The 14,741-nt window shown below is 35.9% G+C and overlaps 1 protein-coding gene across 1 annotated transcript in view; it reads right to left on the bottom strand.

The window, feature by feature from the left end:
• Positions 1–11,417, bottom strand: part of Oseg5 (intraflagellar transport protein Oseg5) — a 118,284-nt gene extending 106,867 nt beyond the window's left edge. Inside the window, exons 1-3 of the mRNA XM_090376143.1 lie at positions 11,296–11,417; positions 7,437–7,664; positions 1,461–1,571 (exon numbers count right to left, since the gene is read on the bottom strand). Of these exons, the coding sequence (XP_090232269.1) occupies positions 1,461–1,571; positions 7,437–7,664; positions 11,296–11,332 (376 nt within the window). The 5' untranslated portion in view covers positions 11,333–11,417. The remainder of the gene's footprint in view (positions 1–1,460; positions 1,572–7,436; positions 7,665–11,295) is intronic.
• Positions 11,418–14,741: the final 3,324 nt, after the last annotated feature.

Here is a 14,741-nt window from a genome sequence, read left to right as displayed (position 1 = left end):
ATAGGGTGTCGGATGAGAACTTAATAAAAATTTGGAATATTCTACAAAAACTTTATTATGAAATTATTTTTACTTATTTTACTCACATTTTACTTATTTTTTTATATACTTGAATAATAAATTTATGCTTAATAAACTGTGTTAATAAACTTAATTTCTTGTTCTTATGCTAAAAAAAAAAAAATTACTACTAAAGTAACAATATCGTGGGGGGGGGGGAATTAGAGTACTTTTCATATCCTTTTAATTTTCAATTTATCCCGATAGCAAAGAATGAGTACCGGCACCTTTTTTTTTTTTTTTTAAAAACAAAGCACTGGTTAAAACACAGATCAGTGAGTTATGTCCAAATTTATTATAAAGAAATTTAAACAAATAAATCCATTCAATTTTGAAATTCCCTATATATTTCTTGTTTTTTACCCTCATTTCATTTTTATTTTTATTTTCATTTAGTTTTCACTTAATTTTAGATATGCTTAAGGAATCCTGTGCAGCTAAAATTCAACTTTTGATCTGACAGTTGGTAAAAAATTTATTATTAAGTGATATGTCTTTTTCTTATTTTTTTAGCGAATTATAAATTTTAAAACATCTTGTTATAAAAGTAATTAACTTTCTCATCAGATGCCATTCTTTTTATAAATCTTCCATTCCAAAAAGAGGTTTTAATAGAAATCTTGCTCAAACAGTACAAAAAACTGAGAGAGACACAAGATTTTCTTTCACTTCAAATATACATCTTGCTACCATAAAATGAAATTATCTTTGTCCAGATAACAGAGGCATGTTTAATTCAGATGTGCAAAAAATAACAGTTTAATGTATGTATAAATATTAAGTGAAATGTGACTTATTCAGGCTTGACATTTTGATATAAATGGAGGTGGGTAGGATTTTTATTAGGCAAACTATTTATAACATCACTGCACCCTAAAAGAAATACAACTGAATTATTTAAATAAGCGTCAGTTATTTAATAAATGTAAACCAAGATTATCATTAATATTATATAATTTTGAATTACTATAATGGTTGATTGTTTCTGATTTTGCACTGATATTTAAGATTACAAGGCATCAAGTGTAGTGAAAACTGCATGATTAGTGAGCCTGTATTGCAGATGAAAAACTCAAGATTTCGGGAGAAAAACAGTGCACCTCTCACATGACCAACTAACTTAACTACGGTGCAAAAAAAAAAAAAAAAAAAAAGTCCCTAAAACATCACAATGATCATATCCACTGTGCTAGCCACAACAGCTTGATCTACTAGTATCTGCGAATATGAATGTCATAGGAAAGATTACAGAGGAGGCTACAATCCAACTCCTTCAGCTTGATAACAGATAATAATACTTTAAAATCAAGGGTACATTATTTAATAATTCATAAAAATAAAACAAATATATCAAAAAAGATTAAATTAGCATTTTAATATTTTTATAACAAAAAATGTACCTGTTACAAGGGCCATCCCATCATGACTCCATCGTCCCGACAAAACAGCACCTCTATGAGCATCTATGCTTCTCTCTACCCTTCCATTTCTTGCAACTAAGTGAAACTTCCCTAAAGGTTAAATATTCAGTTAGCATTAATCAGAGGAAATTAAAGTTCACTAATGCAGTACCACTGTATTACTGAAATAACAACAATTTATATATTCATTTCCTTAAAGATTAATTATATTCACAGAACAAAGGTCCATTTCCATTTTTTACAGTATTTTTCAGATGCATATCTGGCATTGTTTATAGGAAGGATGCCAATTTAGCACTTTTAATTTATTAAAAATTAAGATTTAATAAAATTTCTTTAAGGCACTAGTAACTTTGCTAAAAAAATTAGTATTCATCACTATGCTGTAAACCAGGCATGTCAAACATGCGGCCCTTTGCAAGCACACCTGCGGCCCGCACAAAGGACACTGTAGCGATTCGCAAAATCTGTTAATTGAAGTAATTTAGAATTTTGAATATCGCGCGCGGCTGCCTTACGACAAGAATTCTAGCATTCTTGCCAATTTATTGGTGTAGGTACCTGTTCCTGATCCGAATTCCACGGCCCACAAGTGGAAAAGGTTCCTCTCTCGTTAAGGTAAACCGCTCGGCCTGAGTGAGAGAGTGGAACCAACGAGCATGAGGTAAAAACCCATTTATCTCGCTCGTAACAATACATAAGCTGGCCTAAATTTTGTTTCAGTTTTTTAACCGGTGATTTTATTTTTAATTTAATTTTATTATTTTTCAGATTGCACATCATCTTTAAAAATGGCTAGTGCTTCTCCAGCTAAGAGAAAAAGGAAACTGAATGAAGAAGGGCGAGTGTTTCAAGAAAAATGGGAATTACAGTATTTTTGCACAACGGTGAATGAAAGATACATTGTTTAATTTGCAACAAAAGCATTGCCTCGCCAAAAGAGTACAACTTGAAAAGACATTATGAAACGAACCATCGATCTTACGATAAATATGAAGGCCCAATGCGTGTCTTAAGACTCAAGGAATTGAAGGCTAACGTGAGACAGCAACAGACTTGTTTTACAAAAATCGAGAAAGGGAATGTCGCTTCCGTTACTGCAAGCTATGAACTCAGCCGAATGATTGCCATGAGTGGGAAATCTTACAGTGAAGGAGATTTCGTAAAGCAATGCCTTGTAAAAATGGCTCAAATTGTGTGTCCAGAAAAAGCACACTTATTCAAAGATATTTCATTAACAAGGAACACTGTTGCTGAACGGATTGTTGGAATGTTAAGTGATTTGAAACAGCAGTTGAAGGCCACATCATCAAGATTTGAACATTTTTCTATTGCTATTGATGAGACCGTTGACATCACTGGAATAGCACAGCTTGCGGTTTTCATCAGGGCTTGTGACAGTGAATTTAACATTTATGAAGAACTGATTGAACTGATCCCCATGCATGACACTACAACAAGCCAGGACATTTTTGAGAAAGTCGAGCAGGTTCTGCATGAATATGGTTTGGATTTGAGTAAACTTGCATGCTTATCTACCGACAGTGCTGCGAATATGGTTGGCAGACATAATGGTGTTGCTGCCATGTTACGAACAAAAATAGAAAACTCGCATCCAGATTCATCATTTGCACATTTTCACTGCATTATTCATCAGCAACATTTGTGTTCAAAGATTTTAAAATTGGATCATGTGGTTAGTTTGGTCACAAAGACAGTGAACTATATCAGAGGCCATGCTCTCAACCACCGTCAATTCAGCCAGTTGTTGGAAGATATGGATAATCAGTTTACCGATGTTCCATTCTACACAGAAGTCCACTGGTTGTCATGTCACAAAGTGCTGAAAAGATTTTATTTGTTGAGACAAGAAATAATTATGTTTTTGGAGATGAATGGTCAAAACACGGATGAAATAAAAGATGAAAGTTGGCTCCAGGATCTGGCTTTTGCTATGGACATTACTGCACAATTAACTGATTTTAATTTGAAATTACAAGATAAAAACAAACTCATCACTCAGTTGTATGAGGACATCAAGTGCTTCATTACAAAACTAAGCTTATGGAAGTCACAGTTGTCAAATGAAAATTTAGTTCATTTTCCTAAGTGCAAAGAGCTGAAAAACACTGCCAATACTGAGTCTGTACTTAGCTTTGCTAAGTATGACAGTCACCTGGAATTGTTGTCAAAAGAATTTCAGGAAAGATTTCGTGATTTCTCATCTTTTGAACACCACTTTGCATTATTCTCGGTACCATTCACCTTTGATGTTGCCAAGGCAGAAGAAAGACTGCAGATGGAACTAGTAGAAATGCAGTCGGATTCTATACTCAGAGCAAAGTATCTTGAAGTGGGGATACCTCGTTTCTTTTCATACCTTCTTGAAAAGTTTAAAAACTTCAGAAAGTTTGCCACAAGGATTATGGCAATGTTTGGTTCTACCTATGTGTGTGAACAGTTATTTTCCTTCATGAAATCAACAAAAACTTCTCAGAGAACAAGACTGACTGATCAACACCTCTTATCTCTGATGAAAGTCGGAACTGCACAGACATTTCAGTCAGACATAGCAAAAATTGTCATTAAAACAAGGTGTCAAGCCTCAGGACAAAACACTAAAAATAGTCGTAAATAAATGTTCATTTTGAACTGTTGTAATTTTTGTACAACGTATTTGTTGCTGTTCCATACAAGTCTATGTTGCTGTTTAAAATTTCTTTTTTTTTCTTTTGTTAAACTACTTCATTACTTTGCATTATGAATGTGGCTAGCTGCTAAACCATTTGTATGCACATTGTATGTTTCTAAGTTTAAGTAATAAAAATATTCCGCAATAATTTTTATTAAATGACTTCAATTAGTTGTCGTGTGCGGCCCTCATGACAACACAAATGTGACCCATATGGCCCTCAGGGGACCCTCAGTTTGACATGCCTGCTGTAAACAAACTGATTAAAATCTTTATACTCTAATTTGAAAAATTACATTACAAATTTCTGCTATCCAGAAATCACCATTTTCTTTTCAAACATATAATAACTATCTTTTGGATAATGAAAGATAGTGTGGTAAGGCTTACAACAATAGTAATAAACAGTTTCCAGAAAAAAAAACCAAAGTAAATTACAAACTTCTCCACAATATGCATTCACTATTAATCTTTCTTCTGTGTACATCCTACTGAAAATAAATTTTTTTACAAGTCCCTATAGTTTACTCTAATGATTAATTTTACAAAGGCAATCATACTAGGTAATGCTATTAGATATTTAAAACAATATTAAGATTATTTTTATTTACTTTTTTTAACATCACAAATATTAATCTTCAAATGTTTTCAATTGTGTCATTGATTCAATAAATCCTTTTGTCCCTAAGGACATAATATTTTGTGACACAAATTAATATATTGAAGTTAATAAAACTTCAGAAGCTTTTTTTTTTTAAATTGACTAGTAGCAGTTTAATGTGATAGTTTTTAGTGTCTTTAGGTTTCACAGAGCATTGAAATTTGGAAACAGAGAAGACAGAGTGAGATATAATAAAGTGTGACCAAGCAAATACAAAGTTTTTGGAAGAAAATTTATGATCACCAAGTACAGCGACTTCTCAATTTACCGAGGGTTGCATTCCAGAATGCCTCACGCAATTTAACTTCACCTGTAATATAAATAATCACCAAAAAATGCAATAATAGGCCTATGAAAGTAACTCTCGCATCTAGTTAAGTTACCTCTACCAGTACATACCGTTCGTTTTCTTTGGTTGGAAACAGTAGTCATCCACTCTAAAGAAAACAATGAGCAACCAAAGAGATTCATTCATCTTTATTGATTTACGTACTTTTTTTTTTTGTACAATAAGAAAAAGTATGTTCATTATAACCAACATATACAGTACAACACAAACAGAAATTGAGAGAGAGAGAGAGAGAGAGAGAGAGAGAAGGAAGGGGGGTACAGAGATTGGTGGTGGAGGGTGCCTTAGACAGATTGATGAGGGAGATCGTCATGGTCAGATTCCATTCCCTCGGATTATGACCAGATAGGTAGGGGTGGGAGTGTTACGCTAACCTGGGAAGTAAAGGGTTCACTTGACGTCTTTCTGGAGCAATTGAAAAAAAGAATCTAGAGTTAGTTGCTTTGCACGTTGCCTCTTCTCACACAACAACTCATAGTAACAGTAGTCATCCACTACTGTTACTATGAGTAACCAAATTCTAGTGTAACTTTACGTGACACTTTAGAGCTTCGTTCAAGATTAGTGTCTTCATCAGCTAACAGATTTAGGCCTTCATTTATAAGATTTAATTCTTTCAATATCCTTTCATGTCAGGCTCTGTTCTTCTTTAATCTCTGGGCCTTTGCTCATTGCTGCCTCCTCCTCTTGAATGTGATGCTGCTCCAGTGCAAACAGATATTCATTTGACAATTCTTGATGATGCAAATCAATTAAATCATCAACATCAGTTGCCTCCACTTCAGTGAACCCTATGTTTTTAGCAAGTTTCATGCATTTGTCTTTAGTTTGTGCATAACCTTCATCAGTATCAGAGCCTTTGAAGGAGTTGCTAAGATCTAGACATAACTCATGCCACGAACTTTGAATACAGTTATGTGGAATACTGCGCCATGTAGCATCAATGAATTTTAAAGCATCTTTTATATTGAAGGTTCGCCAACATTGCTGCACTCATCTGTTCGTGGTCAATCTTGTCAATCAGGTCAGCCAGAATGTGCCTTAAATACTGGGTCTTAAAATATTTAATCACTTGTTGGTCCATAGGCTGGACTGGACTATTGAGGTTGTATTTGCCGGGGAAAAAAACAACCTTGATATTGGAACAGATATCAACAATACAGTACTGGGTGGATGGCTTGTGGCATTATAAAGAATAAGTAAGATGTTGAATGGAATTCCTTCTTCCTTGTAATACACTTCCAATTCTGGTTGTAACTGAGATCCAAGATAACTTGGTTGCCGTGCATTATTATTTAAATTCATGTAATTTAAACACGTGTAAAGTAAGAATTCACTGTACATGCACATGACAAGTTCACTTGTTCCATGCATATACTAGGTCATTATAAATGATGATCATATTGAGTATATCAATTCCAAAAACCATATTGTGAATCAGGAAAAAAACAAGATAGGGAGAAACAATGAGTCCTTCATATACATAGAGGAAGCACTAATAAATTGAAAGAACTGTAATGGAAGCTTTGTGGTAACTGTTACATGGGCTTCCACACCATTAACCTTTCAGCACTCACATAGTTTCCTATAGTATATATTTACATATTTAAAAAGTATATATTTTTGTCTGTTATATCTATGAATTTGGGAGTGAAATTGTATACTTTTAGGATTTCACTCTCAAATTCATTCATTCTTATAATGTATCTTTTTTTACCTATGGTGCATCGTGATGAACTAGGGCTCTCAAATAATAGTAAGTTACAATGTCACTTATTATTAGAATTATTATATATATATATATTTTCTTTCTTTCTTTTCTTTTTTTTTTATTTTTGCTCCTCTTCCCTACACAGTGCTCTCATGAAACTTTCTTATCTGCTTGATAGAATGTAATGCCACAGTTTCTCACCAGTTACCTCAAATTCATAATATAAAATTAAAGTTTACTGATACTAATGTAGTGAATATATGGAACATTTTTACTAACAGTACTGCCTTGCATAAAGAATAACAGAGACTACTGGTATCTTTCTAATTTAGCAACAAAATGCTACAATTATATTTTATAATAAAAAAAAAGCACCTAAGTCCTGTCTAACGAATGCCATACCAGGTACCTGTACTTCAATGAAATCTGTAAATGCTAGAATGTTACATCAAATAAATAAGTGCTACTGTGCAATATGCATTTCAATAAAAATATTTTGAAACTTTTTGTAACAATTAAATATCACATAAAATTATATTTACCATCAGTAGATGTAATAACAAATATTTCTCCCCCAGACTGCTTCTTCATTACACCTCCTCCATGTCGGGGAAACCAGTGTATGTCAGTGGGGAAAAGTTCGTCAGATAAATCAGCTATTTTGGTAGTTTCATTGGTTACCAAATTCCAACTAAGAAGTTGATGGTCATCTCCACAGGATAATACCTCTTCTGTTGTGAACCATGTCACACAACTAACAAGATCACGATGTAAATATATTAAGGACATAAATAAGTTTAAATTTCTGAATGTATAAAAGCAATGCCACATAACCTTTCCGTATTTTTTTAAATTTTTTTATGAAAACCCCAAACTCGAGAGATATTAGAACCTATAGTACTTAGTACCTTGCATGGGTTGGAGGCTGAGAAGATGAAAGAAGATATTTGTTGACATTAGACTTGAACTTCTGTAGACTGTAATTTTCAGGAAATACGTATGAAGAAAGGTTGTTCCAGAAAACGGCAGTTGAATGAATAAATGAGGAAGATGAAAAGTTGGTTCTGTGAGTTTGAAGTTGGACAGTAAATGGATGTTGACTGGTGGCAGCCATGTTCAGACTGTTTTGAAAGAGAGAGCGGGAATTATAGAAGCCAATTCAGAAGAACAGTGCCCATGGAAGCATCTGTAGAAAAGGCATGCAGCAGAAACAGTATGTCTATGAGACAGAGTGGAGAGACTCTGTTAGAGATGAGTCATTAATTAACCTAGGTGCCCTCTTTTGAATGGAATCTAGAAGCCTGAGAGAGGTTTTGGGGGACACCGCCCCAGATGTGGGAAAAATATTCCATGGTAGGAGGAATTTGGGATTTGTATAGAGTGAACAGCTGTTTGAAAGAAAAGTAACGCTGAGAGTGAAAGAGAGAACCAAGTTTTTTTGATGCAGAGGAAGCAATATTTGTAATGTGCTTGTGCCAAGAGAGATTAGAAGTCAGGGTAATCCCCAAAAGAGATATATCATCTTGTCTAGAATCAGTGTCACCAAAGATAAGCATAGGATTTGTTGTTTTTTGGTTTTTAGGAGCATTAGCAACTAAGGCCATATTGCTCCGGAATATGCGGTGGTCATTCCCTGACCTTTCCGCATCCTCCGTATTTGGTGGTGACGGGCTCGAACCCCAGTGTAATCAAGAAGCATGTGCTACGCACTGCTGCTCCTTCCCACCTGGCTACAGAGGCGCCTGTAAGCATAGGAGCAGAAGAATCCTTTTTGTGAGATATAAGACAGGACTGAGTTTTGGAAGGATGGAAATCAACTAGGTTGTCTTTTCCCCACTGGAGAATTATCTGGAAATCGGCATTTAAGGGATTGGTAGCAGATTTTTGAAAAGTTGAAGCTGATCGAGAAGAGTGACGTTTCTCGAACTGGAATGCAATGTGCTATCGTCAGCAAAACTATGGATAGGATTTCCGATCAATGGAAGAAGGTCATTAATAAACAAGAGGAAAAGTGTGGGGGGAAAGAACTGAACCTTGGAGTACACCAGCATTAGTGGAGAAGTTAGAAAACAGAGAGCCATCTATCATCATCCTCAGTGAGTCGTCAGAGAGAAAACTGGATAACCAATTGCAAAAACAGTTGGCAAACCATAAGATGGAAGCTTGTTTAGATGTTTATGCCAAACACGATCAAAAGCCCTTGAGATGTCAAGAGCAACTGCTTGGGTTTCAACGAACTTTTACATTAAATCTGTCCATAAATGGGTAACATAAGCCAGAATATCACCAGTGGATCGCCACTAAGAATCCATACTGGTGATTTTTGATCAGATGGAAGGTTTCTAGATAGTTTAAGAGTAGGCAGCTAATTGATTTCTCCATTACTTTAGAAAGAGTAGAAGTAATAGGACAATAACTGGATGGGAGGGATTTGTCACCCTTTTTAGGAACTGGCTAGATATGAGCAAATTTCCAAGCAGAAGGAAAAACATTTTTGGAATAAGAAAGTGAAAAAAGGCGGCAAAGAACAGGAGTAAGTTCAGGAGCACAGGTTTTGAGAACAAGTGGAGAAATACCATTAGGACCTGGAGCTTTCTCAGCATCAAGATTTGTCAAAATCCTTCTGACATCCTTTTGACGGAAGACCACAGGAGGAATACTCACATCTGGTGAGTATTCCTCCAGACTCACATCTGGTGAGTATGGGCTTGGCACACCCAGGGTCCTGAGCTGGATATCATCATTCTTCTCTTTTTGGTGATTCCCTATTACTTCTGACTCTCTCTCTCTCTCTCTCTCTCTCGCCTGATACAGCAGGTGGGCAGGAGCAACAGTGCGTAGTACACGCTTCTTGACTAGACTGGGGTTCGAGCCCGTGACCACCAAATACGGAGGATGCGAAAAGGTCAGGGAATGACCATTGCATACCCACGGAGCAATATGGCTTTAGTTGCTAATGCTTCTAAAAAAAACTAAATAACATTGCCTGGTACAGCATAAGCCTCAGGCTTCCTTGTACTGTATGACTAATAATAATAACTCCACTAATAACATTAGTCCACAAAGAGCGGTGCTCATTGATAACTACTCTCTATCTTCCTTAAGCATCCCTTTATCCATAGCAGTAACTTGCCCTTAATGCCACATTGCTCTAGTTTGTGTAGCAGTCTTTTATGTGTAACAGTATCAAAAGCATTCCTGAAATCCAAGTATATGATGTCAAAGTTATTTTTTGCATCCAGTTCCTTGGTCACTGCATCAAAGTAACCTATCAGATTGGTTATACAAGACCATCCCTTACAAAAATCCATGCTGTGATTAGTATTAGTACTGGTATTAGTAGTAGCAAATCATGCAAGGAAGCAAGCTTATACAGCATCAAGGAAAAAAAAAAAAAACATCATCTGTTTATCCCCTCTAATAATTTCTCTAATCCTTCCTTAACTTAAAACATGGATTTTTGATTCTGGTTGCAATAATAATTATACCAATGGTCATCCCCCAGATGTATGAGAGCTGTTTTGACATTAATCTTCAGTCACTCACCAGCTTTGTTTACAATGAGTGCAGCATGCTGTTTGTCCGAAGCACCTTATTTACAAAACTTTATGGCCATCATGATCTCCAGATTTGAATCACTGGGGGGGGGGGGGGGGCTGCTTAAAAGGAATGGTATCCACTAACATCCCTTAAACATCAGAATTAAGAATAAATACTGATGGCAGTCAATATTCAGAAATTTCAAAACTGCTTTAGCAGTATGTATGGAAGGTGTCATAGCGAAAAGAGCTTGTGCTTGCATTTGTGAAGAGAGCAGGCACTTTCAAAATTTTTCTAACCCTTAACCATTTTTTTCAATATTTATAATAATAATTTATAACAATTGAAATAAACTAATTATAACTTCTATTATAATTAAGTTTATAATAATAAATGAAATCAACTGAAAATAAACTATGGATTATATGACTTTTGAATCACCCTGACAAGCAGTGTGATCACCTGTGTGCTTTTTTACCTTTTTTAACTTTTTAAATACATATATATATATATATACACACACACAGTACCCGACTACTGTGCATGGACTGAGAAGTAAAGCAGGTAGTAGTAGTAGTCGTTTAATTGCTTGTTTACTTTTCTACTTCAAAACAAAATTGTCATCTACGAGTAAATAAAATAAAAACAAAAATACTTTTTTTACATTCCATCTCTTGATTGCAAAAATGGGAAGCAGTGATTCGTGGCAAGAATTTATACCATGCTTGTTTTATGAAGTTAAGAAAACTCCTCTAAGTTTTTACCTATTATTTCAATACATATTTGACACCCATAAATATGAGTGTCTTATCATAAAATCAAAGTTCCATGACATAAAAAAAGAGGAAGAAAAAAGGATATGTTTGGGTTCTTTATGAAGATAGGTTTTAAACCTCATGATGAACTAAATGTTTACCCACAACAACAAACACGTGCACAAACATCACACGGTAACTGACTCAACCGTGAATATTCTCATGAATTTCGATGTGCAGTTTCCAAATATAAGATATCCTTTATTTAGCTAACGTTTACACGTGTTGCATCAGGACGCATACATATAATCATTATCAAAAAAATTCCTCCACACATAAAAACATCGATCTCCATAAAGCTTAGAATGGAATGTGACTGAAATTACATGTGATGTGACAAAATAGAGTAAAAAGTTGACTATAAATAGCCGAATATAAGCCCAAAAATAATAATAAAAATAAATAACACTGCTCCTAGAACTGTTTAACGTTGTAAAAGCTTATCTCAGTTTATGCAAAATCTATTCAGATCTAGATTTTACATTCTATTCTTAGCTTTTAAGCGATATGGTAAACTAGGTGGATGAACAATTTCAGTTTCAAAAGTGCATTCTCTAATTTTATATTAGTTGTAAATAACTAAATAGGCAAATTTCTCTTTATGCTCAGTAACTGGCCCATTAAGACACCCTCCTCCACAAAGTGCATTTAGCTATACACTGAGTGATCACTGAATTATGACCACCCATATGAAAACTGAATGCGACCCGTTGACCACGAGAGTGCGAAATTAGTCGACCTATGTAGCATTGATAAAGTGTCAGAGGTTCATTAGGTAGTAAAATTCCGAGCGTGATGGTATAAGGAAGGATTTATCGGACTTTGATAAAGGACAGATTGTGGTTGCTCGACGAGATGGTGCCTCGATTTCCCAAACGGCTGAACTGCTGGGTTGTTCGAGAGCCACCGTTCTTGAAGTATACCAGGACTGGCGTCAAAATGGTCAAACAACGATCCGACGGCAAAACTACAAAGGTTAGCGAAAGGTTGATGTTAGAGGTGAGCGCCGGTTCCGAACGACTCGTACAGGCGAACAGGCGCAGCACTGTTGAAAAGTTGACTACCCAATACAACATGGGCAAAACCGAAACAATATCTGGCATGACCATGCGTCGCACGCATGGGCTATACTAGCAGACGACCCCCACGGCATCCTCTCCTAACCAAGCTTCATCAGCGTAAAGGACTCATCTGGTGCAAAGATCATGCAAGTTGGACGTTAGACGAAAGAAAGTGTGCTGGTCGGATGAGTCATGTTATTTACTCCACACGGTGGATGGTCGTGTAAAGATTTCGCGTCAATAACGTGAGGCTCTTGATCCATCATGCATGGTATCGAAAGTGCAGGCCAGTGGAAGCGGTTGTATGGTGTGGGGCATGTTTCACTGGCAGGAACCTCTGGTGCATGTGGAACAATGTATCAGTGGTTTCCACTATCGTCAACTGCTTGCTGACTGTGTACACCCCTCTATGTTACACTTTTTCCCGAATGGCGATGGTGTATTCCGAGATGACAATGCGCCCGGCCATCGGTCACTTGTTGTGCAGGAATGGTTTGAGGAACACAGTTCTGACTTTCAGCATATCGATTGGCCTCCGAACTCCCTCGATATCAATCCCATAGAGCACTTGTGGAACACTATGGAAAGGCTTATCAGGCGTCTGGACACACCAATCACCTCCATACCTGCATTGCTGATCGCATTACAGACAGCTTGGTTGGCCATACCTCCCGAACGCTTCCGACATCTTGTTGAATCAATGCACGCCGGATAGCTGTTGTATTGAGGGCACAAGGAGGACATACGAAGTATTAGGTAAGTGGTTATAATTCAGTGATCACTCAGTGTAAGTTATATTTTTATAGTAAGTTTGCCTATAGCTGGATGAAAAACCTGAATCTCCGGGAGCAGGAGGAAACTCCAGTTTTTCATTCCAAATGGTGTAAAACTAAACATAAAATGCTATCAAAGTCTTCGCAACATATGTAGTGATTCAACAATTAGTTCCTGTGAGTCAGTTCTAAACGAAATAACAAGTCTCGAGTTCGACCTTCTATTAATCATATAGTACAAAGTTCTATCTCGTGTTAATGAAATAAGTCAACTTTGGCAAAACGTTAAAGCTCATTTACATAATACTGTGTTCACTTGATCACTATTATTCAAACAGGTTTCAGGCTGCATTAAAAGTAGGGAACCGTCTGCAGAAATAGTAAATATCACAGCTTTTGAAGTTCAAAAAGAAGAGATCAAAATCACACACAAAAAAAAAAAAAAAAAAAAAGCCCAAGATGTTTCATTGCAAAATTACTGACAAGCCTATGAAAATCTAGATAATTTCAGAATCAAATATTTCAAGTAATGATTAATGAAATTAAAGCAAATTTAGAAATGCGATTTAAATCACTAAATTTAATCCCAGGGGCTCACATCTGGTGAGTATGGGCTTGGCACACCCAGGGGCCTGAACTGGATATCATCATTCTTCTCTTTCCTGGTGATTCAACGCCCTTCTTAATTTCACCCTTCTACTTCTCTCTCTCTCTCAGGGAAACTCGGAATTTTTTTTTTTCTGGTAGCATAAGCCTCAGGCTTCCTTGCACTATATGGCTAGTAATAATAATAATAATAGATTTCATGATGAAATTTGGTTTTCTTTTTGAAGTATCAAACCGGAAAAAAAGTAGTTCGATGTGTCGCCCTTCTAAAATGATGCCAAGGTTTCAAAATTATCTTATCTTTTGGCGTCATGGAGGAAATGTCATTCGTTACTTCAAATATTTCTAACATGAAAGACAGAGGAATTGCCGATTCTTGAATAAAGCGATGAGAGCGAACCGCTGGGGTGGAAAAAATAATTAAAAAATCTAATAAGAGTTACAGGTATTCACTAATATGGTGTAAGCCACCATTTTCTTTTAAAACAACTTGCATTCTACGTGAAATAGATTTGGTTCAGTCTTCAAAACTGTCTTAAGAGGAACAGTGGACCATTTTTTATGAAGTAATATTTCAAGCTCCTTCAGTAATGAAGTTGGAATAAATCTACTTTTCACTCTCCTCTCCATACCCACAGTGACTCAATAACATTTACATCTGGTGATTGCGCAGGCCATTGAAGATGCTTAGCTTCAGATTCATGCTTTCAAACCAAAATTGGACAAATCAGGCTGTGTATATTGGGGCATTATCATCCCGAAACATGGCATCGTTGTGGGAAACAATTTGCACCTGGTCACACAGAATAATAAGGTAATCACTGGTAGTAATTCGTCAGTTCAGGGTACTGATAGGACCTACAGAATACTAAGATATTGTTTCTCAAACCATTCTTGACCTCTACCATATTTGACGGTTCACACAAAACAGTCATGATGATGTGCTTCCTTTGGCATTTTCCAAACGTATGCTCTCCCTGATATTGGAAAAAGTGAGACTGATGATTCGTTTGAAAGTATGACATATTTGAAATCATCAAGGGTCGGGTTTT

This window comes from Mastigoproctus giganteus, chromosome 6 (assembly GCF_048544385.1).
Source record: "Mastigoproctus giganteus isolate SK-2022 chromosome 6, ASM4854438v1, whole genome shotgun sequence".
NCBI classification, from domain to species: domain Eukaryota; kingdom Metazoa; phylum Arthropoda; class Arachnida; order Uropygi; family Thelyphonidae; genus Mastigoproctus; species Mastigoproctus giganteus.
Note: the sequence above shows the minus strand (reverse complement) of the source record. Positions and strands in the feature narration are given on the sequence as shown.